The sequence below is a fragment of the Muntiacus reevesi genome, chromosome 1 (genome assembly GCF_963930625.1).
Source record: "Muntiacus reevesi chromosome 1, mMunRee1.1, whole genome shotgun sequence".
In the NCBI taxonomy this organism is placed as follows: Eukaryota; Metazoa; Chordata; class Mammalia; order Artiodactyla; family Cervidae; genus Muntiacus; species Muntiacus reevesi.
The window spans coordinates 47,399,770-47,425,053 of NC_089249.1; the positions used below are offsets into that span (position 1 = coordinate 47,399,770).

At 55.2% G+C, this 25,284-nt stretch overlaps 2 protein-coding genes across 2 annotated transcripts; both read right to left on the minus strand.

Annotated features, from left to right (window-relative positions):
• Positions 1-10,098: 10,098 nt before the first annotated feature.
• On the minus strand, positions 10,099-16,510 carry LAG3 (lymphocyte activating 3). Its single transcript, XM_065923257.1, has 8 exons — positions 16,306-16,510; positions 15,857-16,004; positions 15,259-15,518; positions 14,354-14,617; positions 13,667-13,942; positions 11,036-11,278; positions 10,616-10,743; positions 10,099-10,340 (listed from the first exon to the last, which is right to left on the minus strand). The coding sequence occupies exons 1-8, from the start codon at positions 16,364-16,366 to the stop codon at positions 10,170-10,172; spliced, it is 1,551 nt and encodes a 516-aa protein (XP_065779329.1). The 5' UTR covers positions 16,367-16,510; the 3' UTR covers positions 10,099-10,169.
• Positions 16,511-18,182: 1,672 nt separating this feature from the next.
• PTMS (parathymosin) lies at positions 18,183-23,496 on the minus strand. The gene is made up of 6 exons (XM_065942078.1): positions 23,246-23,496; positions 22,564-23,032; positions 19,358-19,429; positions 19,100-19,178; positions 18,913-18,974; positions 18,183-18,737 (listed from the first exon to the last, which is right to left on the minus strand). Exons 1-6 carry the CDS (start codon positions 23,479-23,481, stop codon positions 18,687-18,689), a joined length of 969 nt encoding a protein of 322 aa, XP_065798150.1. The 5' UTR covers positions 23,482-23,496; the 3' UTR covers positions 18,183-18,686.
• Between the last annotated feature and the right edge of the window lie 1,788 nt (positions 23,497-25,284).

Consider the following 25,284-nt stretch of genomic DNA (forward strand, 5'->3'; position numbering starts at 1 on the left):
GTGGGAAGCAGATGGAGGATCCACAGTAGCTGCTGTGGTCAGCCACACACAGCATCTAACTCCAGGGTCAGAGGGCATCTGTTCAGTAGGTGCTTCCAGGGCTCCCTCACCAAAGGCATCATAGTTGGGCCCATGCAGCAGAAAGGGCCGGGGCTAAGAAGGGGCACCTGAGACAATCACAGTGACCATGAACTGGGCTTCTTTCCTGTGAGCCTTCATTTCTGGCCAATCCACAAATGTTTCTCTCTGGTTCAGATCTCTTATGAGCACCAGATGGGGGTCTCCCCGTTTGGATGTTCAGCAGACATAGCAAACTCAAACCCAGCGCATAGCCTCCCAAACCAAACCCATCACCTCCATACTACTACCCTCCAAACCTACTCCTTGTTCAAGTTTCCCACTCAGTGAGGGGCCCACCAAGGAACTGGGTTCAAACACAAGAAACTGGGTATAATCTCTTTTTTAATATTTATTTATTTGGCTGCGTCAGGTCTTAGTTGGGGTATGCAGGATCTTTCATTATGGTGCTCGGGCTCAGTAGTTGTAGCATGAGGGCCTAGTTTCCTCATGGTCTGTGGGATCCTAGTTCCCCAACCAGGGATCAAACCCGCAAACCCTGCATGGCAAGGCGGATTCTTAACCACTGCACCACCAGGAAAGTCCCCCTGTTCTCTTTTTTTTAATTTGATTTGTTTTGTTTGTCTGGCTGAGTTTTTGTGTTGTTCTTGTCTTTTTTTGCCATACACATGACATTGGTGTTCAGTCACTAAGTCATGTCCAGCTCTGCGACCCCATGGACTAAGTATGCTAGGCTCCCTGGTCCTTAACTATCTCCAGAGTTTGCTCAGACTCATGTCCGTTGAGTTAGTGATGCCATCCAACCATCTCATCCTCTGCTGCCCTCTTCTCCTTTTGTTTTTTATCTTTCCCAGCATCAGGGTCTTTTTCAGTGAGTCAGTTCTTTGCATCAGGTGGCCAAAGGATTGGATCTTCAGCTTCAACATCAGTCCTTCCAATGACTATTCAGGGTGGATTTCCTTTAGATTGACTGGTTTGATCTCCTTGCTGTCCAAGGAACCCTCAAGGGTCTTCTCCAGGCAACATGTGGAATCCAAATTCCCCAACTAGGGATTGAACCCACGTCCCCTGCATTGCAAGGCAGATTCTTCACCCCTGGACCACCAGGGAAGTCCCTGTGTGTAATCTCTGACTCGTTCCTCAGCCAGCATCTCCCGAGTATTTGTTTCCCAATTCCCCGGGACATCATCTTCTAAGTAGCTCTGACGTCTGTCAGAGTCACTCTGCCCCACCGCCACCATTCGAGTCCAAGGTGCCATCTTCATCCTTCACTTGGTCAACAGCTCCTGCCTCCCCCTGGTCTCCTGGTGTCTCCCTCCTGCCTTGCCTGCAGACCATCATCTGCTCAACAGCCTGAGTGATCATTCCAGTACGCGCCTGTCATCATGGCATTCCCCCACTGCCAACAAAAGTGACTAGTTCAGTTTTCAATTCCAACAACTAATACAAGTGTTTCTGTTGAGACAACCATTGTGCTTTATTGCAGCTGAAGCGCTTTCTGCTACTTCTCCTTTCATAACACAGTATACCCAAAGGTTGAGAGTTAATAACATTAGTTTATATATTGCTTCATCAAGAGCATTCTAAATCTGGCATTAGTTTGTTTTCTTTTTTTTGCTACAAGTGCCTGACAGTGGACATTACAATGACCTTAGCATGGTTTGGCACCACCGCCTTGGTTTGTGCTAAGGCAGCATTCTAATCTAGATTGTTTTTGCAACATCTCTGCAATGTCAACATAGTGACAAGGACAAATATTGTCCTATTTTTTTATGAAAATGGCTTGGGGTCTCGGGGTGGGATCACACAGTGATGGCTTGGATCACACAGTGGGAACCCCACTAATCTGGAAATTTTGTATCTACTCTTCAGGTCTTAGTTATCTGTCTGCACAGACCTTTAGTTATCCCCCAAACCTATTTTCTCCTTCTTCCTGGTAATAGAAGTCTCAATTTTTAGCTAAGCTCATGGTTGCCCAGATTTACGTTATATTTAAGTTATATTTCCCAGCCTCCTTTGCAGCTGGGTATGGCTAAATGACTCTGGGCTTTCTTTTTTTTTTTTTTTTTAATATTTTTTTATTTGCCTGGGCCAGTCTTTGATGCAACACTCGGGGTCTTCAGCTGAGGCATGCGAACTCTTAGTTGCTTCACGTGGGATCTAGTTCCCTGACCAGGGATGGAATCTGGGTCCCCTACATTGAGAGTGAGGAGTCTTAGCCACTGAACCACCAGGGAAGTCCCTGAATGACTCCGTTAGGTTAATGGATATAAGTTTGTAAGTGCAGGTGTTAAGTGCAAGCTCTATGCATGTCCCTCAAGGGAGTGTGGGTGTCCTCCTTTGGGCAGGAATGCAAACATCCATCTTACATACCGCCTGCCTGCTTCTCTCATTTATATGACCTCGCAGTAAGCATTCCAGATTGTGACCCCTGACCCGTCCCAATTCTCTCCATTCATTTGTGTATTCAACAAGCATGCCATGTTTACCAGCCCAAGGCATCTGCTGGCACCCAGGGTATGCTGTTGTGCTTGGTCTCTTCAGTCCTGTCAGACTCTTTGTGACCCCTTGGACTGCAGCCCACCAGTCCTCTGTCCATGGGATTCTCCAGGCAAGAATACTGGAGTGGGTTGCCATGCCCTCCTCCAAGGGATATTCTCCACCCAGGGATCAAACAAGCATCTTCTACGACTCCTCCCTCTCCTGCATTGCAGGCGGATTCTTTACCACTGAGCCGCAGGGGAAGCCCAAGGAACCCAGGGATGTGATGCTAAATAAACCAAACATGATTATTTTCAAGCCTGTGGCATGGACCCTACGTATTTAATAATTCCATCACAGCTGGAGAAGGGCTATAAAGGGAGACACACAGGGTGCTAGGGCAGCTTATCATAGGGAACCTTTCTTTTTTAAAAAGATATTTATTCGACTGTGTCGGGTCTTAGATGCAGTGTGTGGGCTCTTTTGGCACAGGGGCTGACTCCAGAGCCCACAGGCTCAGGAGTTGCCCTACAGTATGTGGGGTCCTAGTTCCCCAGAACTCCTTCACTGGAAGGCAGATTCCTAACCACTGGACCACCAGAGAAGTCCCGGGGAGCTTTATTTCAACGGGAGGTGGGGGGTGGGGGGCGGGTGTTGAGAAAAGCTTCCAGAAAGCATATCCCAGTAACCATGTGGGCCCTGGTAAAAGTGAAAGAAAATGCAGTACAACAGAGGCCAAAATAAGGCTGAAATTAATTTCTCCTCTGAAAGAAGCCTGGAGGTGGCTGATCCAGAGGTGTGGGGTAGGGGTGGCGAGCAGCAAACTGACTCCAGCAGCAGGATCAGCTGTTTGTATCTTGCTCCACACCCTCATCCTCCACATGACCCCTCCTCATAGTCTGAGAAGGATGCCAAGGTGCCCCAGCTGAATGAAGGTCCCCTTATGGTAAGATCTCCCAGAACACTGTGTAACTTCTCCCATGGAAGCAACTGTCCAAGTGAAATAATTATGAAATTCTTGTTTAGTATCTGTTGCACCAGCTTCATCCCTGGTGGCTCAGATGGTAAAGATGCCTGCAATGCAGGAGACCCAGGTTCAATCCCTGGATTCAGTCCCTGGGTGGGGAAGATCCCCTGGAGAAGGACATGGCAACCCACTCCAGTATTCTTGCCTGTAGAATTCCACAGACAGAGGAGCCTGGCGGGCTACAGTCCATGGGGTTGCAGAGTCAGACACGACTGAGTGACTTTCACTTCATTTCATTTCAGTTCATTTCAGGGGCTGCAGGAGGACCTTGTCTGTCTTAGCACCCAGCACAGTGTCTTGGGCCTGGTAGACTGTTAATTCTTGTCGAATATATATATATACATATATATATATATATATATATATATATATTTTTTTTTTTTTTCTCTTTTGTTGCCACTCCACACATCATGTGGAGTCTTAGTTCCCTGGCCAGGAATCAGACCTATATCCCCTGCATGGAGTCCTAACCACTGAACCACCAGGGAATGTCCTTTGAATACTTTCTTAGATATTAAATTTTATTGATATTGATCAATATTAAATTTATGAGGGTAAATACACATCCCATTAAGTTTACCATTTTAACCATTTTTACGTGTTCACTTCTGTGGGCATTAAAAACCTTCATGCTGTTATACAACCATCACTGGCATCCATCTCCAAAACTTTCTTATCTCCCCCTACTGAAATTGTCCCCCTTAAACCTAACTCTCTGCTTCCCCCTCCCCCCAGCCCTGGACTGTTGAATACTTTCTGAATGAATGCAGAGGGGCTGAAATAAGGGTCACAGACTTAAAGGTCTGTCGGAGCCTGCTGGCATTATAGCTGAGAAGAGCAGGCTGATAGTAACAGCAGAGAGGGGTGAGGACCGAGGTAAGCAGAGGCCCTGTCTTAGCTAATGAGGGCAGCCACTAACCGTGCAGCTCCAGCTGAGCTGACAGTGGAGGTTCTGCTGGAATGTGATCCCAGAGTCTCCAGCCTCTGCCAGAATTTCAAGAGAAGGTGGAAAACCAGACATTTATGTAATATCTCCTCATTTTGATGTTGGCAACTAATTTTATGTTTTGTTCTAACACTGAATAAATCACCCAAAGCCTTCTAAGGGCTGGATGGAGCTCAAGGCCCACCAGTTTGCAACCAATGGACCAGACAGATTGTGTGATGCCACCCAGCTCTTGGTCTGTGGCCCGTGACTGCCTGTGAAGATGCATTCCCAGGAAGTGATGCCTAAAAATCTGGCTCTTGAGGCATTGATCCTTGGGGTTTTCAAACAGGAAAAGAAAAGGAGAAGAGACAGCAAGTTTTTTCTAAATGTATTGAATATTTAGGACATTTCCATAGTTGTGTATTTTATTTAACTGTTATATCAGTGATCGGGCATAAGTATTATTTTCCAGACCATACAGATAAGGAAACCGAGGCTTGAAAATTTTAAGAGACTTGCTCATGCCCAGTCGCTCAGTCATGTCCGACCCCATGGACTGTAGCCCGCCAGGCTCTTCTGTCCTTGGGATTTTCCTTGCAAGACTACTGGAATGGGTTGCCACTTCCTCCTCCAAGGGATCTTCCTGACTCAAGTATCAAACCCAGGTCTCCAGTGTCTCCTGCGTTGCAGGTAGTTTCTTTACTGCTGAGCCACCAGGGAACTGCAGTCACAAAGCTAGTAATCACAGCTGATGGATTTGAACTTACCTCCCTGGATGGTACCCTCCTCACCCTACTGGCTCTCCTCTGCAGTAAGAAAGTGCAGAATGGGGGAGGCCTCCAAGATAGGGATATGGGGTTAAAAGACACAAGCTACTATGTATAAAATAAATAAGGAACAAGAACATATCATACAGCACAGGAAAATATAGCCAACATTTTGTAATAACTTTTTTTAAAATTATTTTTTATTGGAGTATAGTTGCTTTACAATGTTGTTAGTTTCTACTATACAGTAAAGTGAATCAGCTATATCTATACACTCATGCATGCATGCTAAGTCACTTTAGTTGTGTCCGACTCTGTGTGACTCTATGCTACCCCATGGATTGTAGCCCACCAGGCTCCTCTGGCCATGGGATTCTCCAGGAAAGAATGCTGGAGTTGATTGCCATGCTCTCCTCCAGAGGATCTTCCTGATTAGGGATCGAACCCACACATATACATATATTGCCTCTTTTTTGAATTTCCTTCCTATTTAGGTCATCACAGGGTACTAAGTAGTGTGCCCTGGGCTATACAGTAGGTTGTAATAACTTTAAATGAAGTATAATCTATAAAAATATTGCATCACAATGCTGTTGAGATGAATATAGTATTGTAAATCAACAATACTTCAATTGAAAAAAGAAAGGTTGTCCAGTGGCTTAAGACTCCTTGCTCCCAGTGCAAGGCGCCCAGGTTTGATCCCTGGTCAGGGAACTAGACCCCTTATGCTAAACTAAAGATCCTGGATGCCACAGTGATGATTGAAGATCTCAAGTGCCACAGCTAAAGACCCAGCGCAGCCAAATAAATAAACAAATAAATATTTAAAAAGAAAGAAAGAAAAAAGGCCAGGATGAGGCCAAGGGAGTGGAGGGGGTGTGAGGTCATCAGGTCATCCGGGGCTTCTGAGGCAACCTTACCAGGATCCCTCACACCTAGAGAGAGATTTTCCTTTTTCACAGCTCTTTCACATTTCTTAGCACACGCTGGATCTTTTCAGCAAATGCGACTATCCTCACTCTACAGAAGAAGCCACAGTTAAGCTCTCTGCCCCCTCACATGACTGTTGGAATGGAGCATGGGGATTTCCAGAAATCTCCTGATACAGTTCCTGATACGAAGCTATTTTTACTGTGTGTGTTTTGCCTCCCTCCAAGAGGTAGGGAAGGCCAAGTCAGAGCAGGGGAGTAAGACATGGAGGCCAGGCTGCTGACAGAGTGCTGGGGTAGGGCGGCTCTCGGAGCCCGGGTCGGAAGTCCCAGGTGCAGTCCTGCGGTGACCTCCTCACCAGTTACCCTGCAGCTGCACTCCCAACCTCTGCAAGGCGGTGGGGCAGGGCTGGGGGCTGGGCACTGGGGGGAGGTGGGGAGGGGTCACCACCGAAGCTGTTCCTGGGGAGGCAGAGTCTGGCAAGGCTGAGCCACCTCCGCCCCGGCCACATTCCTCCCGACTTTATGCAACTCTGGGAGGGTGGCTCCCAGGCCTCCCGCCCCACAGCCCCACAGGCGGTGTGAGCAGGCACATTTCTGAGCCCAGCCTGGGCCCAGCCAGCTGGCAGCTGCAGGCCCTGAAGAAACTGTCAGCCGCAGAGTGGAGCAGACAGAGCCCAGCCCCCACCCCAACCTCCCTCTCTTCAAAAGCCGAGCCCTGTCATGGGGGTGGGGCCTCGCAGGGAAACCTAAGGCACCTCCTTTGTGTGCATCTGAACCCCAATACCTCTGGCTGGTGAGATAGATGGGGCAGAGAACTTTCTGGGACTGTCCTGTCCGGAGGAGATGAGATGACCAGGTCAGGGTGGGGAACATTCTGGCAGACCTGAAGGAGCCCCGGGTGGCCTCTCGGCTGACACATTTGAGTTGGCCAAGCCCTGGACCTCGTTTGGCCTCCAGAAGTCTGGATGGCAGACCTGGAGGAGGCCGTCAGGTCCCTGCAGGACTCGGGGTGGGGAACTCAGAGAGGCCTCTTCCCCGTCTTGGCCTATTTCTCCTTCAGGCACTGTTCCCCACCGGCATGGCAGCAAGACAGCCCCTACCATTCCTGCCTCCTTATTGTTTTTAAGATTTTTTTTTTTTTCATGTGGACCATTTAAAAAAATTTTTTTCTTAATTTATTTGTGGCTCTGCTGGGTCTTCGTTGCTGCATGGCTTTTCTCTAATTTCGGAGAGCCAGGGCTACTGTCTAATTGCAGTGCACAGGCTTCTCACGGCAGTAGCTTCTCTTATTGCAGAGCACTGACTCTAGGGTGTGCGTGCTAAGTTGCTTCAGTTGTGTCCAACTCTTTGCAATGCTATGGACTGTATCCCGCCAGGCTCCTCTGTCCATGGGATTCTCCAGGCAAGAGTACTGGAGTGGGTTACCATGCCCTCCTCCAGGGGATCTTCCCAACCGAGGAATGGAAACTGCATCTCCTGCAACTCCTGCATTGCAGGCGGATTCTTTACCTCTGAAACCCTTGTGACACGGCAATAGACAACTAATACACTCCCTTCCTTCTTTTTTTTGGCTGTGTCATGCAGTTTCTGGGATCTCAGTTCCCCGACCAGGGCTTGAACCCCCACTCCGGCAGTGAAACCCTGGAATCCTAATCACTAGGTCACTGGGGAACTCCCCCCCTTCCTTTTTAACAAGGACCTAAGCTGATTCCCCTCACGGCCCCCATGGGCTCCCTGCCTCCTGGTCGCCCCTTCTCCTTCCTCCAACCTGGAACATCGGTTTGAAGATAAACTTGCTAATACAGGGTGGATTTGCCTGGCTCCCTGGAAGGCCCTAAGAGGACACAAAAAGTGTCCAAGCTTATCTTGCTGGATGGGGAGTGGGGCTGGGGGCCAGAGGGGCAGGAGGAGGAATGTGAGACCCCCTAGGAGAGACCCCACAGAGACAGTGGGGGGCGAGAATTAATCAAATCAGAGCTGCCGTCCCCTGCCCCCACCCCCTGGCTGCTCTTCCTTCCTCCCTCTGCTCTTCTCTTCCTCAGTGGGTGGAGGAGCAGGTGGCCTCTTGTCCCCTCCCTGTCCCCTTTGTGCAGGAGCTCGGGGAAGTCCCTGCACGGAGCCCGTGAATCCGCAGTGACTCCTCTCAGAAGCCCAAAGGGCAAGACGGTGTCACCCCATAGAGAGGAAAATGCCACCCACAGAACTTTCCAGGAAACCCTTGCCCCTTTAAAACCTGCCCAGAGAGTGAGTCTTGGATCTCCTGGCAGCCCCCCAGCAAGGGGTGGGGATGGTGCTTGACAGGATGCTCAAAGAGACTTCGGGCCTCTCCTTACGGTGCCACCATCCCTGGCAAGCCCAGAGCCTCTTTTGTGCACTTCTGCCTGTGACACGACAAGGGTCACCACCATCCTCAGGTTGGGGACCTCAGGTGCCCTCAAACCAATGCCCCTCCCCACCAGGGCTCTGCAGCCATGAAGAGGCCCCTCTCCCGGTTCTGTCCCCAAGTCTCTGACCATTGTGCCTCCACAGGGCAGGTTTTCAGCTGCGTGGGCAGCAGTGTCTGTGTCACTGAGCAGGGCACAGCTGGTCGGGAAGTGGCCGGGCGTGGGGGCAGGGGACAGCAGCAGGCTGTCCCTTCGCAACAACCCACGTCCGTGCACCGCTGCACAACTGCTCCTGCCCACTTGCCCTGTGTTTCTCCTTCAGCCGGGGTGACAGACCCTTCAACCTGAATCCAGGCTAGGTGCCCACACACTGTAGGCGGAAGTTGGGTCCCTCTGGGTGTGTGTGTGTGTGTGTGTGTGTGTGTGTGTGTGTGTGTGTTTGTGCTCTGCTAAAGCACTGTCTCTCAAGCCCCAGAGGAACATTTCCCTCTTGGACAGACAGACAGACAGACAGAGGGAGGCAGACAGGCAGGCTTGCTGGTCTCCTCCTTCACAAGTGGATGCTTGGCCCTTGGATCATCTGATGTTTGCAACAACCCGTTTGGGTGAGTCATCAGCCCATTTAATAGGTGAAGAAACTGAGACTCAGAGACTAGCTCTGGTCCCATCAGCTCATCCAGGATCAGAAGCCGGGTGTCCTGACCTCTGAAGCTTCAGCAGCAGCCAGTGTCTGCTTTTCTTCCCCACTTGGGGACTTGGTCCCAGGCCTCCCCTGGGGCCCCGGTGATGTGTCCTGAGGGTACACAAGGCAGGAGACAGCTGCCAGGTGACGCGTGTGTGCAGGCCATGGACAGTGCCGCCACAGAGACAGAGCCAGCCCACCGGCTGCTGAGGCCCCTGGTCCCGGGTCCCTGCACTGCTCATCTGCCCTGGCTCTGTGACCTCCGGTGGTGTGTGACACACAGCGACCGCTGGGTGGCAGTGTGTTCTCATGCCTGAGACCAGACCGGTCCCGTGGCTGCGGAACATGGGGGTGGGGTGGAGGCTGCCACCCAGAAAGGTTGAGGGAGCCCCCCTCTCGGAGAGGACTCCGACCGGCAGGGCTGCTCCAAGAGAGTGTGTGTGTGTGTGTGTGTGTGTGTGTGTGTGTGTGTGTGCTGCCGCCAGAGGGCCAAGGACAGTGCTGGGGGTCAGGCATGCGTGGGGGGGCCAAAAGAGCAAAATATAAAGGAAACCAGGACAGCCAGCACAACATGAGCGGAAGGACGGAGGAATAGGCTGGAGGAGTGAGGACGTTCAGGAAAAGGAGTACCCAGGAGACAGAAAGAGCAAGACAGAGAGAGAGAGAGAGAGACCAGGAAGAGAGAATCTTCAAGAAACCAGGAACTGAAAAGGGGAAGATGTGAGCCTGGCTGGGGAAAGTAGGTCAGAAGGCCGGTGTGAGAAGGGAGCCCAGAGGCTGGGCAGAGACAGAACATCCCCTAGGCAAGAAGGGGCCACACTCAGGCTTGCTGCTGACGGGGAGTTTATTTGGATTGAGCTGCAGAGATGCGGGTGGCTGACTGCTGCAGGTCAGGGTTGCTCTGGCTGCAGCTGTGGCTGAGACTCCGGCTCGGGTTCCGGTTCCGGTTCTACCTCCGGGTCTGGTTCTGGCTCCAGCTCCGGCTCCAGCTCCCCTGTCTTGTTCGAAGCCTGAGAGGGGTGAGTCCCATGCTCTAAGGCAGAGAATCTTCTGGGTCGCCACTGCGGGAAGAAGACATGGAGGGTAGGAGGAGGAAGGGAAAAGGAATAAACTATTCTTCCCAGCCCCCGCCCTGCCCATCTGGTCCCAGGCCTCTCAGCCACTCCCCACCCCACCGTGAACCTTCCTTTGGTCCTTCAGGCACAAGGCATCCCTGGAGAGCAGAGCCTCATGAAGAGGGACTCTGAGGCAAGTTCAGGGTCCGCTTTGCTCATCTTCCTGAGGAAGGGGTGCCAGACAGCATGCTGAGGACTGGAGAGGGGGGTTCCCGGCTCACCCGTCTTCTCCAAAGGTGAAAGCTAAAGGCTCCAGTCACCAACAGAAGCAGGAAGAGAAGACCAAGGATGAGGAGAGGGAGGTGACCTGTTCTTCCTGCCCCCAGGGCTCTCTCGGAGCGCTGGGCACCTACGGAGAGAGGACAGGATTGGAACACACACACACACACACACACACGGGGTCTTGGCTGGAGGAACGTCTAGCCACACTCCTATATTTTACAGACAATGAAACCCAGAGAGTTTAAGAGACGTGTCCAGGGTCACTCAGCTAATTTGTGGTGGAAGTGGGTCGGGCCTTGACAGGGGCTGGTAGTCAGCTCCCTGGTTGCAAAGGGAAGAGTGGGGGTGCGGGTTGGTCTGGAAGTGGGATGGAGGGGGCTGGTCTGGAGTCGGGGCTGTGGCGCTGTGGGGTCTCAGACCTGGATGAGACAGCTCTGTGAGGTACACTGCGGTCCCGAGAAGCCTCTGCCCCTGGTACAGACGGCACTGCCAGGGCTGAGAGAGGCGTCTGGTGTCCGGTGTCAGCAGCCAGGGGCCTGGGGAACTCCTCTGAGACCGCTCGTCCACGGGGCTCCACACAAAGTGCTCTTGTCCGGATGCCGGAGTCACCTCACAGAAGGGTTTTCTCAGGCTGCCAGATGATCCGTAGGGCTTGGGAGTGACTGAAAAAATAGAGGGAAGAGATCTTTGGGGGACCTGACCCCCTTCCTTGAAAGCATAGGTTCCGCCCAAGTCTTGATTCACCCGGGCTCTGACTGGGTGAACTTGAGGGGAGGAGATAGGAGTCAAGACCAAATTAATCTCAAGACAAAGCTCTGGTCAGGTCACTCTGCTACCCCCAAACTTTCCAGGCTCCCTACTGCCTCGGGGGAATGTTCAAACTCAAACTGGCCCAGAGGGATCACATAAACAGGTACCTTTTCAGATTCTTTTTCATGACTTTTACTCAAAGACTCGGAACCCCCAATATCAGCCATGTGAGTTGGTCCCCAGAAGACTTTGCACTTTTTCTGCCTCCACGCTATAACTTCCATTTGTGTCCCCTAAATGAACCCTATTCCCATTTCTGAATGTCTAAAGAGCAGACCAGCTGATCTAGAGATGGGACTTCCCTGGTGGCTCAGATGGGAAAGAATCCACCTGCAATGCAGGAGACCTGGGTTCGATCCCTAGGTCTAGAGAGAGCACCTGGAAGCCATGTGGTGAGGGATGGGGGTAGGAGGAGAGAACTGATGAAGGACCTTGAGCTGACTGTGGTGTACAGGCCCCTGAAGACTTGATGGCATAGATACCCAAGTTTAGCCCCATCCTGGCTCTTCCCAGCTGTGTAACTTTGAGAAAGTTCCTTCTCTGTAAAACACAGACAACAGTATTTCTCCCTGTGGTCCGGTGGTTAAGAATCGTCCTTCCAATGCAGGGGACACAGGTTCGATCCCTGGTCGGGGAACTAAGATCCCACATGGCAACTAAGCCTTTGCACTACAACTACTGAACTCTGATGCTATAACTAGAGAGAAGCTAGCATGCCACAGCGAAGACCCCACACCCCACAATGACGTGAGTAGATATTTTTAAAATTCATAATAATAAAAAAGAAGACAACCTTGGACAGAAAGAACTGGTAGACTGTGGCAACTGATGCGGAAGGAGGCCAGGTTTCAGGATGAGTAGAACACAACTGGAGTTACTGATGCAGAAGTGACTTAGCAGGAGGACTGGGTATAAGGAAAAGATGGGGTTCAGAGTGAGGCTGAGTGTGGATACCATGTCTAGGTAGAGATATGTGGAAAACAAGTGGAAATTCAGCCCTGGTCTTTGAGATATGGGTTATTTATTAGTAGATTCATTTATTCATTCAACCAACATACATTATTAAGCACCTACTATGTGCACACATACATGCTAAGATGCTTCAGTCGTGTCCAACTCTTTGCAACCCTACGGACTGTAGTCCGCCAAGCTCCTGTATCCATTGGATTCTCCAGGCAAGAATACTGACTGCTGCTGCTCAGCTGCATCAGTCGTCTCCGACTCTGTGCGACCCCATAGTCGGCAGCCCACCAGGCTGCTCTGTCCCTGGAATTCTCCTGGCAAGAATACCGGAGTGGGTTGCTAGGTCCTCCTCCAAGGGATCGTCCCGACCCAGGGATCGAACCTGCGTCTCTTATGTCTCCTGCAGTGGCAGGCGGCTTCTTTACTACTAGTGCCACCTATGTGGTACTACTATTTAGTGGCTACAGATGAGCATTGCAGACACGGCCAAGCTGTGATAGTTGCTGATCGATCAACACATACTTTCTGAGTTTGGTGTTTTCTCCTATGTTTGTTTTACACTGTCTTGAAAAGTCCTTGTTCAGTAAATATTTGCTGACTATGAAAGTCGTTTAGCTGTGTCTGACTCTTTGCAGTCCATGGAATTCTCCAGGCCAGAATACTGAAGTGGGTAGCTTTTCCCTTCTCCAGGGGATCTTTCCAACCCAGGGATCAAACCCAGGTCTCCTGCATTGCAGGCAGACTCTACCAGCTGAGCCACAGGGAAGTCCAAGAATACTGGAATGGGTAGCCTATCCCTTCTCCAGCAGATCTTCCAGACTCAGGAATCGAACTGGGTCTCCTGCATTGCAGGTGGATTCTTTACCAACTGAGCTATCAGGGAAGCCCTATTTGCTGACTAAGGGACTGATTTATCAACTCCCCCCAGTCTAGATTGCCTCTTGCAACTTTAACTCAATCCCTGGCTCCAAAGTGGGCAAGGATTCTGAAAATAAATATTCCACCTCTTTGGAACCATTCAAACTTTGTGACCTCTCCTTCTAAGTTCTCTGACCCTCCCCCCAATTCAGAGCCGGGGAGTCCCTTACAGAAGAGTGGAACATTCATCCAGTGACTCAGGGGAGATTTTCAGTTTCTGTTCATTATATGGGGGTGAGAAAAGAAAAGGTCAAGGGGGCAGCCCGCACAATTGTGCCCAGGGGCCTGGCATCATGAGGTGGACTTGCCCAGTCTTTGCCCAACCAACCTGCCCTTCCTGTCTTGTCCCACCTGCTAACCTGTGATGACTGCCAAACTGACAGTAGCACTGAGCTGCCGTCCCTGCAGTTGGACGCGGCAGGTGTAGGTCCCGGCCTGGGCCTGACCCACAGCCTCTAGTCGAAGGGTAAAGTTGCCCTGGTCTCCAGCCACCAGGAGGTCAGGGCCTCCTCCAGGCGGTGTCCACGTGGCAGTGAGAGAAGACTGGGTCCCCACACCCAGAGGCAGGCGGCAGGGCAGCTCCACCTTGGAACCGGCTCCAGCATACACTGTCAGAGGGACTCGGGGCTCCAGGTCTGCGGAGAAAAGGGAACCCCGAGTTAAAGCTGAGGAGTTCAGATGGGCTGGAGCACTAGGTCTGCGGGGGAGGCGGGCAGAAACACGAAGGAAGTGGTCCAGTTTGAAGGGTGCTAAGGAGCAGAACAAGGTGAATGAACAAAGGATGCCAAGAATGCCCAAATGCAGACCAGCAAGCAGGAGACCAAAGGCTGGCAAAGGAGGCTGGATGGCCGAGGGAAAAGCTCGAAGGGGAGAAGCCGAGGAAAGGCCACAAAGGGAAAAAGAAAGGGGTGGGACAGCGAGGCCCAGAGTAATCACAGGTGTCATCCGCTGCCGGAGACTTGATCTGGGGGCTCAGAAGTCAGCAGAAGGTGTCAAGGGGCAGGAAGGGGTTGTGGTCAAGTGTGAAGGCAGACTGGAGGAGTTACCCAGAACAGCCAGGTTGTACGTGATGGAGACATTGAAGCCATCTCTGTAGGTGAGACTGCAGCCCCAGGTTCCAGAGTCCAAGGAGCTGACGTGGGGCAGGAAGAGGAAGTTTCCAACTAAGTGGTGATGGGGGGACTCCTGAACAGGGACTCTGCCTGGGCCCCGGAACCAATGCACGGAGGCTGGGAGGTCAGGGCGGCTGAAGGAGCAGTTCAAGAGGACCCAACTGGAGGTCCACAGAGGCCCTGGGGGGCTGGCCGTCACTGGACAAAGACAAAGAAGGTTGATCATCCCGCTTGCCCGACAGGACAAGTCAGCTAAGCTGGAAGCTCCTGGAAAAAGGAGCTGGTTGTAGATCTCCTTGTCTTCTCCCTCCCAACCCTCCTCCAGATCACCTACCCAGCCCAGAGCCTGGCCCCTGGAGGTGCTTCAAATTCTAGCCCAAGAGTCCGGTGCCTACTTCCCCCGCCCCCTGCTTCCAATTCACTTTGCTTGGGCTACCCTCACCTTCTTCAGCCCTTGCTTGAGGATCTCCCTAAGCCCACTCTCTGGGTTACAGGTATCTAAATTGAGTCACTCCAGCCCCTCGATCTCCCCTCCAAGGGGTGCCTCCCCTCCTCCACCCTGGCACTCCAGCTGTGGGTGGGGGAAGGAAAGCTCAAGGGGTGATATGATCTCTTCACCGAACCCTCCCCGCCACACACGTGCTAGTCTGGGGGCACCTCCCACCCTGCAGGCAGGCTCGCCACCCCCTTCCGCTCCTGGGCTGGAAGCTCTCCGGCAGGGCTTGGGGCTCATCCTTAGAAGTACAAGCAGCCTCTGCCCTGCCCTTCCTGCCTCCTGGGCGGCGGGATACTGGGCGCCCTCCTCCCAGCCTCGCTCCCCGCGTCCCGCCTCCACCTACCCGCCGCCTGGCCCACGCGCAGACGGAGGCTGCAGGCAAGGGCGCGGTTCCCTAAGCGCACGGCGGCGTGGTACTCGCCGGCGTCGGCGCGTCGGGCCGGGCGCAACCACAGCGAGAAGTCCCCGCGCTGGAGGCCCATTTCTTCCAGCCGCACGCGGGGCTGCAGGGGCGGCCTGCCAATGCGCAGGCCTCCGGGGGCCAGCCTCAGCACTGTGTAGCGGCGGGGCCCGGGACCCCGGGGGGTGGGCGCCGCGGAGCCACTGGACGGGAGAGAAAGATGGGACTGAGAAATCCGAGGGGAAGAAGCAGTCCAACCAGACCTTGAGGATGAGGGAGCCCACCAAAAGGGAAGATTTCTGAACTGCTAACCGTCCTGTCCCCTCGTTCAGATTGAGCTAGCACTATCCACTACCGGAGAAGCAACCGTGCCTGGGGATACAGGTGTGAGGGTAGCAGTCTGCGGAGGATGGGGGGAGGGGCAGGAATGGAGGGGGCGCCTCTGTATTTACAGAGAGCTGGCTTGGGCTTTAGAACCTAAATCTAGAAGCCATTACCGCTGGATCTGGGGGTCCCTGTCATCGCAGTTTGGGGTGCATACCTCTCTGGTACATGCTGCCAAGTGACTTGTCTTGTCCGCGGAAGGATGAGATCCTGGAGGGGGATTGTGGGGCTGCAGGGGAGCTGGGCAGGAGCCCCCTCCTGGGCCCACACCACTGGGACCTCTGCCCCGGGCTCTGGAGCCTCCACTGGGGAGGAAAAGAGAGGCCAAGGGGAGGGGCCATGAGCTGAGAGACTTCAAAGCAGAGAAGGAGCCTCAGTGTTTTCCGAGGGAGAAACTGGGCAGAAGGGAGACCTTGGGTTTCTGCCCCTTCCCTGCCAAGGGGGAGATGAAAGAGAGGCTTTGGGGGCTGAAAATGGCCCCGAGGAAGGCATAGGAGGATCCACCCAATCTAAGGACCTTGGCATCTGTGTGGTCACCGAGAGCTCCCTGCTGAACTTTTGCTATGGGTCTAGAGGTCAACCCTCCCAGAGTCGTCCCCATCTTACCTGCAGCCGCCCATAGGAGTTGCAGAAACAGCCAGACCTGGAACCAAGCCTCGCACAGCATCTCCCCGAGGCCTGGACCACACAGCCCTCCAAAGGGAAGAGGTCGGAAAGTGGGGAAGAACTAAAGTTTGAAAGAGAGGTTCTGCAAGGAGGGAGTCAGAGGAAGAGAATCTAGAAAAAAGAGGGATGGAGGCTTGGAGAGAGAGAGGGAGGAACCAGTAACCAGAAGCTGGTGTCTAGAGGAAAGCCAGCCAGATCAGGTAGCCTGAGGCAGGGGTCAGGGGAGGGGTGGGGGTCCCCAGGAAAGGGCAGGGTGCGGGCAGAGTGGAGGTACGGAGGCTGTCTTGAGCTGGAGGCTGTTCTAGTGCTCCCAGGGCCCTGGCCCCTGTCCTTCTGCCTTCCCTCCACCTTCCCCACTTCCCCTCCCCGTTGCCCCCCCCAACACCCCAGGGCTCACGGTTTCGCTTCGCAGTGGAAAGTCTGAGGGGGCTGATTCCCAGCAGCGTTACCCTCCACCCTTGTGGTGGCGCTCCCCTTGTTTATTTCCTCAGTCCTGGGTGTCCCCACCGCCTCCTCCCCCTCTCCCACCCTTGACTGTTCTCTTTCCCCGGGGAACTTCTGCCTCGAAGTACCCACTTGCTCATTTTTGAATTGCTTCCCCAGGCTCCAGGTTCATACTTTCTTGGCAAGCCCTTCCCTTGGTTCTCATCCCTTAATGTCCCAGAACTTCATTACCCTGTCCACCTGCCTCCCCACCCATCAAATGACCCCTAGCTTTATTGAACTCTAAAAGATGTTAGGTCTGAAGGGCACCCTAAGCACAGGGGATAGAATAGCTATTGTGTTTTCATTATGTGCTGGGCATTGCAGTGCAGGGCACTTTGTACAGTAATTCATGAAATCTAATCTTATCCCCCATTGTACAGATGTGTAAACTGAGGCAGGATCAGAGATTAAACAATTTGCCAAGGTCAGGGAGTGTGGACACAAAAGTTGTGTGTGTGTAGTCCTGATGCCAGGTGACTTATACGTGTCTTTCCATCTTTATTTTTTGGTTATTATTTTTTGGCCATGCAGCATGCGGGATCTTAGTTCCCTGAGTAGGGATCAAACCCTCACCCCCAGCAGTGGAAGCCTGTAGTCTTAACCACTGGACCGCCAATGAAATTCCCAGTCTTCTCATCTTTTGGGGGTGAATGGTGTCAATGAATCACACACTCCTGTGATTAGACCTCTGTGTAATCAGCAGGCTCTCCCAATCCAGAGCTTCCGAACTAAGAGGGTGATAAGGAAAAAATGCAGAAATCCTGCAGCTCAAACTCAGGAAAAACTGATGCAGAACTAGGAAAGGAAGCCTGAGAAGGCCAGAGGGGAACTCATGCTCCCTACCCCGCCCAGGCTAAGGAGCCAAAACTCAAGCAGGCCTGGGACCACAAGAGGCCCTGGAGTTCTTCTGGCTTGACCAGGAGGTAGCTCACTTCCTCGGTGCCAGCCAATTCTATGTTCAAGGAGGCCAAGATTTAGGCCGCCTGCCCTCTCCCACTTCAGGGGCGGGTCTTCCTGTTTCTGAGGCTACTTCTGTGCCTGGCTCAGCACAGCAGGGCTTGGTAGCTTTCCACTGGGCTCAGCAGTGTCTAGCCTGGTGTGGCCTCAAAGCACAGGAGGTGTGTATGGCTGGGAGGAGCATCACCAGGAACTCAAAACCAGGAGGGCAGTCAGCTCTCAGAGCCACAGCGCCCCCTGCCCACCCCGGAGTGCAGCAGTTATCTTCTCAAGGGGGTGGAAGGAAGGTACTGCTGCTTTTTCAGAGAAGGGTCCAGACAGAATGTGCCCTGGGGCCACCCTCCTCTCTCTGTCCCGGGAAAGCAGGAGACAGGTTAAAAACAGAAGCGCGACCGTTTCTTTATTAAATTATACAAAAAAGGGGGAGGGGAGGGGGTGCAGCTGTGGGGCTCGGCCCCAACCCTGGCCCCACCCCGTCCTGGCGCTGTCTGAGAAAGGGATCTGAGGGAGAAGACTCAGGGATCAGGCAGGGTAGGGATGGGCAGGGCAGGATGACGTGAGGCTGGGATGCAGAGGTTAGGAAGGAGAGGCTATTGAAAGAGGAAGGGGCTGGCTGTGGGAAGAGCGGGAAGACAGGAGGGAGAGGGAGGGGGTGATTGGGGACCAGCTGGGGAGCTCAGATGGAGCAGGTAAGGAGGTGGAAGATGGCAGTGAGGATGGAGGTGCGGCATGAGAAGGCTGAGGGGAGAAAGGGCGGCAACTCTGGCGCGGGGCCCAGAGCAGGGAGCCAGGTGAAGAGTGGTTGCACGCGGCGCTCCCCACCCCCACCTCCGGGCCCTGAGGGGCCTCCCACCACCCCCAGCCCACTGGCAGGGGGCTCATGCCGACGCCCCATTTTCTGTCTTCTGCCGCTTGGGATCCGCTTCATCCTGTGGAGAGGGAAAGAGCTGGGGTAGCTGTCAACCAGGAGAGGGACCGCCCCCTATCCTGCTCCAGCCCACCCCGCCCTGCACCCCTGCACCACCGGCATCTCGGTCCAAATCCAAGGGCTCCCGGCCCTGCTGCATCCCTGACAGCCCCTCAAGCCCACAACCCAGCCCAAACCTCCTCTTCAGCAGCTCTCTTCAGCGCGGGCCCTTCGTCCTCATCTTCTTCTTCTTCCTCATCTGAGGAGCCAGAAATGGGTCATTGGGGGAAGGGCTGGAAGCTCCAGCAGAGACCCCCTGTGGCGGCCCTCAGCCCTGCTTTTAGTTCTTCAAACCCACCCTGGCGGTTCCCCGCCCCTCCCCACCTTCCTCGTCCCCTTCATCCTCCTCCTCGCCGTCCTCGGCAGTTTCTTCTTCCTCCTCCTCCGCGCCGTTCTCCTCCTCCTGCGGTGATCGGGAGAGGGAGGTGTCAGGCTAGCCCAGTGCCTCCACCCACCGTCCCCGCCAATGGCAAGGGGCCTGGGCGGGGCCGAGGGCGGGGCGACTTGGTGGGCGGGGTCACGGATAGGCGGGCCCCGGGGGAACGTGGCTGGGGGCCCAGTGGGCAGGTGACCCCTGCGCACCTCCACCACTTCTTTCTTTCGCTCTTTCCGGCCTGCCTTCTCCTCCACCTTCTCTTTCTTCTCCTTCAGGTCCTACAAGAGAGAAAGAGGTCACCTTCCTCTGACCATACACGATCTGCTGCCCTTAATTCCCTCCAGCTGCGCTTCTCCCTCTGCCGTGAGCTTGTGTTTTACGTTGCTCAGTCCGGTCAGACTCTTCGCGCCCCCATGGACTGTTGCCCGCCAGGCTCCTCTGTCCATGGGATTCTTCAGGCAAGAATACAGGAGTTGGGTTGCCATTCCCTTCTCCCAGGGAGCTTCCCGACTCAGGGGTTGAACCCAGGTCTCCCACATTGCAGTTAGATTATTTACCGTCGAGCCACTAGGGAAGCCCCAGTAAGTTTAGAAGGGTGGAAAATGGAGAAGGTGGCCAGGGCGGCTCAGACGCAGCAGAGGTCCCAGGGTCGCCGCTGCCGCAAAGGGACCGAGACCAGGCCGCTTCCCCAAGAGAGGAGAAAGAGTGATGAAGCCAGGGGAAAGGCAGTCAAGGTAATCGCTCATCACCCCCACCAAGCTCTGCCCAGCCTCACCGGCTGAAGAGTTCAGCTCAGCAAAGCAAATCCCCCTCCATCTGCTCGCAGCCCTGACGCCCCACCCCCTCTTGAGGTCCCTCCTTCGCCTGCCCCCTCCCACTGCAGGCCTGGCTCTGCCTTTTGTCTACCTCTGGGGCCTTTTCCGGAGGACTCTCTCCTGGGCATCCCTTCCTGCTTCCCCCTCAGCTTCGAAAGCCTTTGTTTCTCTCCGACTGTGTGCCCCCCTCATCTTCAGTCCCCTACCTGGCCAAACACTACAGGAATAGGGAGAGCCCCCAGGGGACAACTCCCGGTGCCCCCTCTCACCTCTGCCCACTCCTGGCCCAGGGGGCTTCCTCCTCCCGACCACCTGGAGTGTGCGCATGGGCACACTGTGTACCCTGGTGTGGTGTGTGCACTGGTGTGTAGAAGGGCAGGAGTGACCATTTCTGGGAGATGTAGGGGGAGTAGAGTAAGGGAAATGTTGGAAGGGGAAGTCTATGGGACGTGGTACAGGAAGAGACATAAGGTCTGTGTGGGTGGGATGGGAAAGCGGGTGAGAATAGGTACCTGCCCAGAGTCCCCTCCCTCCACACACTGGTCCCTCTCTCCTCCTCAAGACCCCAGCAGGCACACCTTTGATGTCTTGTCTTGATGTGATGTAGCTGAGAGAGGTGCTCACAAGAGTCCCGACTCTCTGGGGTCACCACACCGGCTCTTCCCATTGAGATTCCAGTCCTCTCTCCACCCCACCCCTTGGCAGGCACTGTGGTGCTCTGGATGATCAGATGGGATCTGGTATTGGTGTGTAACTCTGTATATCCGATTCCACGGGGATGGAAGTTTTCTGGGTGAGTGGATCACCCTGGGAGGGTGTGTCCTTTCTGGAGCAGGGTTGGGGGTAGGACAGAGGTTTGATGTGGGGGTGGTTGGCCAGGCGGGACGCTCAATTCCCTTCTCCCTTTATGGGGCACGCAAAACACTGGCTCCTCTCACTCCAACTACGTTTCTCCATGCCACTGTGCTGTCCTCATTTCTCGGCCAGATGGTCACTATGGCACTTCTCCTACCTGGTGGGCTTCCCCCTACGGCCTTGGCCTGGGGAGCCTTGGCTTCTCTCTGGGGGTCCCAGCACCAGATCTGCGTAGCTCTGGTCCAAGTTTCTCATGGGGCTGATGCAGTGGGGGAGAGTCAGTGAGTGCCAGGGAGGGAGGGAGTCTACCAGAGGCCAAAGTCCAAGGGGCCGGGCCCTCTCCTGCCCTGTCTGGTCCCGGGTATGTCCTTCTGGTCACTGTCCTTTTATGATCCCTTCTCGGGGGGGGGGGGGTATGTGACCTAGGTCTTGTGCTAAGCAGCTCTCTGGCCTCATTTACTCAGCACAGGCACACACACTGACACAGGCTGACACTGATTCACACGCACGGCACAGAGGGGCGCCCACGCGATCCGGAGACACATGGCCCGGTGTTTGGGCATTCTGGCACACACTCTCGAGGCAGCACAGGGGCACAGTGGAGCCACTCGGCACTCACACAGCGGCAACAGGGCCCCAGAACAGCTACGTCTCTGCAGGCACACATGTAACTGACACGGGCAGTTCCACACACTCGCTGGATTTCAGACACACAAAGACACCTACTCAGTGAAGTCACATGCCACCGGAGGGCCGCTTGGCACACCTTGTCAGCGCTCACACGGAGCCCCTCTCTCCCACTGCCTCCAATCTCATTGGTTCCCCCTTTCACTTCCCTGGCCTCCGGGAGACCTCTGCGACCTCCTCAGCAGCCACCCCCGCCCAAGGTCGAGCTCCCAGCCCCCAAACCCTGGCCGAATTAATTTCCCCGAGCGACACTCAGCGGGTTCCCTAGGGAAATTAGAGGAAGCCTGGAAGAGAGGCAAGGGCGAAGGGATGGGGCCGGGGAAGGGAGCTGATGAGAGCAGGGGCGGCGCGAGGCCATGCCATGCAGTGCTAAGCAGCCCCGGCTTTTTCGAGGGCTAGTGCCAACCCTCCTGGTATTTAGGAATTCAAGATTCTTTAAGTGTGGGGGGAAGATGCTGGAGGACGGTTATGGGGGACTAGAAAAGCTGAAGGCCAGTGGAGGAAGGAATTGATACAGATGGAAGGAAAAAATAGAGGCAGTAGCTGTCTGAGCAGAGGAGCGAGAGACGGTCGGGCCTCGAGGGGAGGGGCCTCGAGGAGCAGCCTCCCGGGAGAGCCCTGTTTACACCAGAGGCTCTCAAACCGCTTAGCAGAGGAAGGTGAGGTCAGACTGGAAGGGGAGACGGGGGACAGGGAACGCGAGAGGGACGCGGGGGAGGGGACAGGGTAGAAGAGACGCACAGAGCTCCGACGGCCACCGGCCGGGGTGGAAGCGCGCGAGCCGGGGCCGGAGAGGGGTGGGGACCGCGCGGGGCCGGAGCGGCCGGGCCGGGAGCCGGGCGCGCGGCGCTCGGGAAGCTAGAGGGCGCTGGCGCGAGCCGCGCGGACCGGGGCAGGCAGCGCCAGGCTGGGGCGCGGGGGGAGGGCGGAGTGGGGTCCGCGGGGACCCCGCGCCAGGGCAGCAGTGTGAGGCCGTCGGGGGCGGCCAGGGACGCACGACCGCGCGGAGCCCGGGGAGCGCGCGGGTGCCGGGCCGCAGCCGACCCCGCCCGTACCTTGGCGCTTAACTCGGCCGCTGCCTCCACGCTCTTCTCCGACATGGTGCCGGGGCCGGGGCCGGGGCTGGCGGGGAGTCGGGGTCCCGGGGCCTGGACGGAAGGGCCCTGGACGGCAGAGGCTGGCCGCGGCCGGAACCTGGCGCGGTGGCGGCGGCGGCGGCGACAGCGGCAGCGGCGGCCGCTCGGCAAGCTGGGGCTCAGGAAGAGACGGCAGAGGCGCGCGGGGTGGGGCGGGGGTGGGTCTGGAGCGGAGACCCGCAGGGCTGCGGCCGTCCGGAGGGCGGGCGGAAGGGCGGTGCGGGCGGTGGCCGGCGCGCTCCGGCCGCGGTCGCTTGGTCCTCGGCTCGCCGCCCCCGCACCCGCAGAGCTGCCGCCGACCAGCCGCGGCCGCCCCCGGGCCGGGAACCCGCTTATAAAGCGGCGCTGCCCGACGGGAGGGGCTTCCCAGGGGTGGGGCAGGCGGGAGCTGGGAGGAGAGGAGAAGGGAGGGGGATGAAAGCGGAGGTTGGAGAGGTGGGGATAGGAGGATGAAAGCGAGGGGAGGGAGCGCGCGCGAGGCGGGAGGGAGCACTAGACCAGGAGGGGGAAATGGAGAGACTGTGGTCGCGGAGAAGGGAGTGGGGCGCGGAGGTGGGAAGGGGTGGGGTTCCTGCGGGGAGGGACCTCCCCGAATCCCTACCTATTGCTTGCGAACGTCGAGTCTGGCTTTTGGGGGCGGACTGGAGGGATGGCCTGGATCCTGGCGACCACCCCCCCCCCCAAAAATAAAAAACCCTGAGATTTTGCTAAGGGATGGGGTGGGGGGAAAGCAGATGGAAAGGCCAGGCAGGTATTTGAGAAACCAAAAGCTGAAAGAGGAGGAAGAGGGCGGGAGCTACTTCCACTTCTCGCTGGATTTCCCCTCTCCTCTGGCATCTTCGTTCTCTGGGTGGCCTTGAGAGGGGGTGGGAGAGCAGAAAAGGCAGCCCACCCTCCGCCCTGCCCGAGGCTGACATTTGTGACCCTGGCTGGGTTCCTCCATTCCTGCTCTTGTCTAGGATCTGCAGGAAGTTAGAGGCCTTCCAATCTCCTCTCTTCTTTTTCATCTTCGACCTTTCTTAATGCCCATCCCACCTCAGTTTTCTCAGCCTGGTCCTTCCATCTCTCCTCATCCCTTCTCATCCATTTCTGTCTCACATCTCTCATCTTCTGTTGCCTCTTCTCCACTCCTCAGTTGCCCTCTTCAACCTCCTGTCTCTATTTGCCTTCCCTCTCTCTCCAGACAACACTGTTCTTGTCTTATCTGAGTGTGTCACTGGCCCTGCATCTTTAGCTCATCTTCCTCAATTCCTCTTCACGTCCTTATTTCCCACATTTTCCCTCTCTTGATGTCTCTTTCTTCTGCTGCCATCTTCCCCAGTCTTTCTGGATTATATTAATAACTGCCTCCTCTGCAGGGGTTTCCAGCCCACAACTGTTCCACGCACCCTCAGCTCCTTGCCCTCAGTCTCAGTCTCTTTGGGTCATCTTGAGAAGCTTGGAGTTTCAGGAGGGGACAGTAGCTGGGATGTGTAGCAAAGGTCGTGGGGAAGATGGATGGAATGGAAGGCTAGGGTTTGGACCAAGATATCTTTGGTGTATATGCACTCCTGCATTTGTCCCTCAGTCATCATTTTCATTTTTCTTAATAAAAAAAAAGACATAACCGACTCCTCGGGACCATTTAGTCTTTGAGTCCATAAATATGATCCTTTGGTGTCCATACCTCCCAATTTCTCTTCCTGACTCTTCTATCAGTTTCTCAGTCTCCGACTCCTCAAAAATCTTGGAGCCCCACCCAGGTTTTTCCTTGCCGAACTCTGTCCATCTTGCTCAGATCTTTCCATCTCTCGCTCTCTGTTTCTCTGACACACTCGCTGATGTCTTTAGCGATCTCTGACCCTCTCCATCTCTGTTCTCTCTGGCTTCATTTGCCTCCCTCTCCCCCCTCCTTCCCTCCCCCCCCCCCCCCCCCCCCGGCCCAGTCTCCTGTCTGGCTCCCTCCCCGTCAGTCTCTTTCCTCTCCCTCCCACCCTCCTTTCCTCTTCCCCCCTTCTCCACCTCGCAGCCCCGCCTGCTGTCTCGGACACCCTGCTGGGCTCTTACCCTGTTGCCCTGGTAACCGCCCCCCACTCCGGTCACCTCCACTCCCCTCCCCCCCTCCAATCACCGCCACCAACAACCTCCATCCACCTTCCTCCTATTTTTCCTGAGAGCCAATAGAAACCCTGTTGCCAGGTGGAATGCTCATTTGAATCAGCCAATCCAGGAGCCTCACTGCTTGCCCTGCCTTATATGGGGATTTGAGGAGGGCCACTCCCCCCACTCCAGCCCCACAGGGGGCCAGCCCCTCCACTGTCCTTTCTCCCAGCCCCGGAAGGAGCCTGGGACCCTCCCTCTCACCCTTCTATAAGGGTCTGGCCTCCCATTTCTCTAACTGGGACCACTTGGGTTAGTGTGGACTGTGGGTTGGACTGTGGGCTGGGCTTGAGGGCCGGGGGGTGGGATCGAGGTGTGATTAGGGAAGGGGAGGCGGAGGGAGCCGGGAATTTTGCCCAGGGAGGGGTGTCTGGGAGCGGAGGCAGCTGCAGTGGAAAATTCCAGGGAGATGGAGAGGCAGAGAATGGGAATCCTGCCCCAAGGCCCAAGGGAGAGCCTTGAGAATCTAAGAGTTTGGACACTAGGGTCCGCAGGGACCAA

Excerpts from the sequence above, each read along its gene's own strand:
- LAG3 (XM_065923257.1), bottom strand. The coding sequence starts at position 16,366 with ATGCTGTGCGAGGCTTGGTTCCAGGTCTGGCTGTTTCTGCAACTCCTA. Across the intron at positions 16,005-16,305 it reads ACTCCTATGGGCGGCTGCAG|TGGAGGCTCCAGAGCCCGGG; the intron begins GTAAGATGGGGA and ends TTTCCTCCCCAG. Across the intron at positions 15,519-15,856 it reads TGGCAGCATGTACCAGAGAG|TGGCTCCGCGGCGCCCACCC; the intron begins GTATGCACCCCA and ends TCTCCCGTCCAG.
- PTMS (XM_065942078.1), bottom strand. The coding sequence starts at position 23,481 with ATGCCAGAGGAGAGGGGAAATCCAGCGAGAAGTGGAAGTAGCTCCCGC. Across the intron at positions 19,179-19,357 it reads GAAAGAAAGAAGTGGTGGAG|GAGGAGGAGAACGGCGCGGA; the intron begins GTGCGCAGGGGT and ends CGATCACCGCAG. Across the intron at positions 18,738-18,912 it reads AGAGAGCTGCTGAAGAGGAG|GATGAAGCGGATCCCAAGCG; the intron begins GTTTGGGCTGGG and ends CCCTCTCCACAG.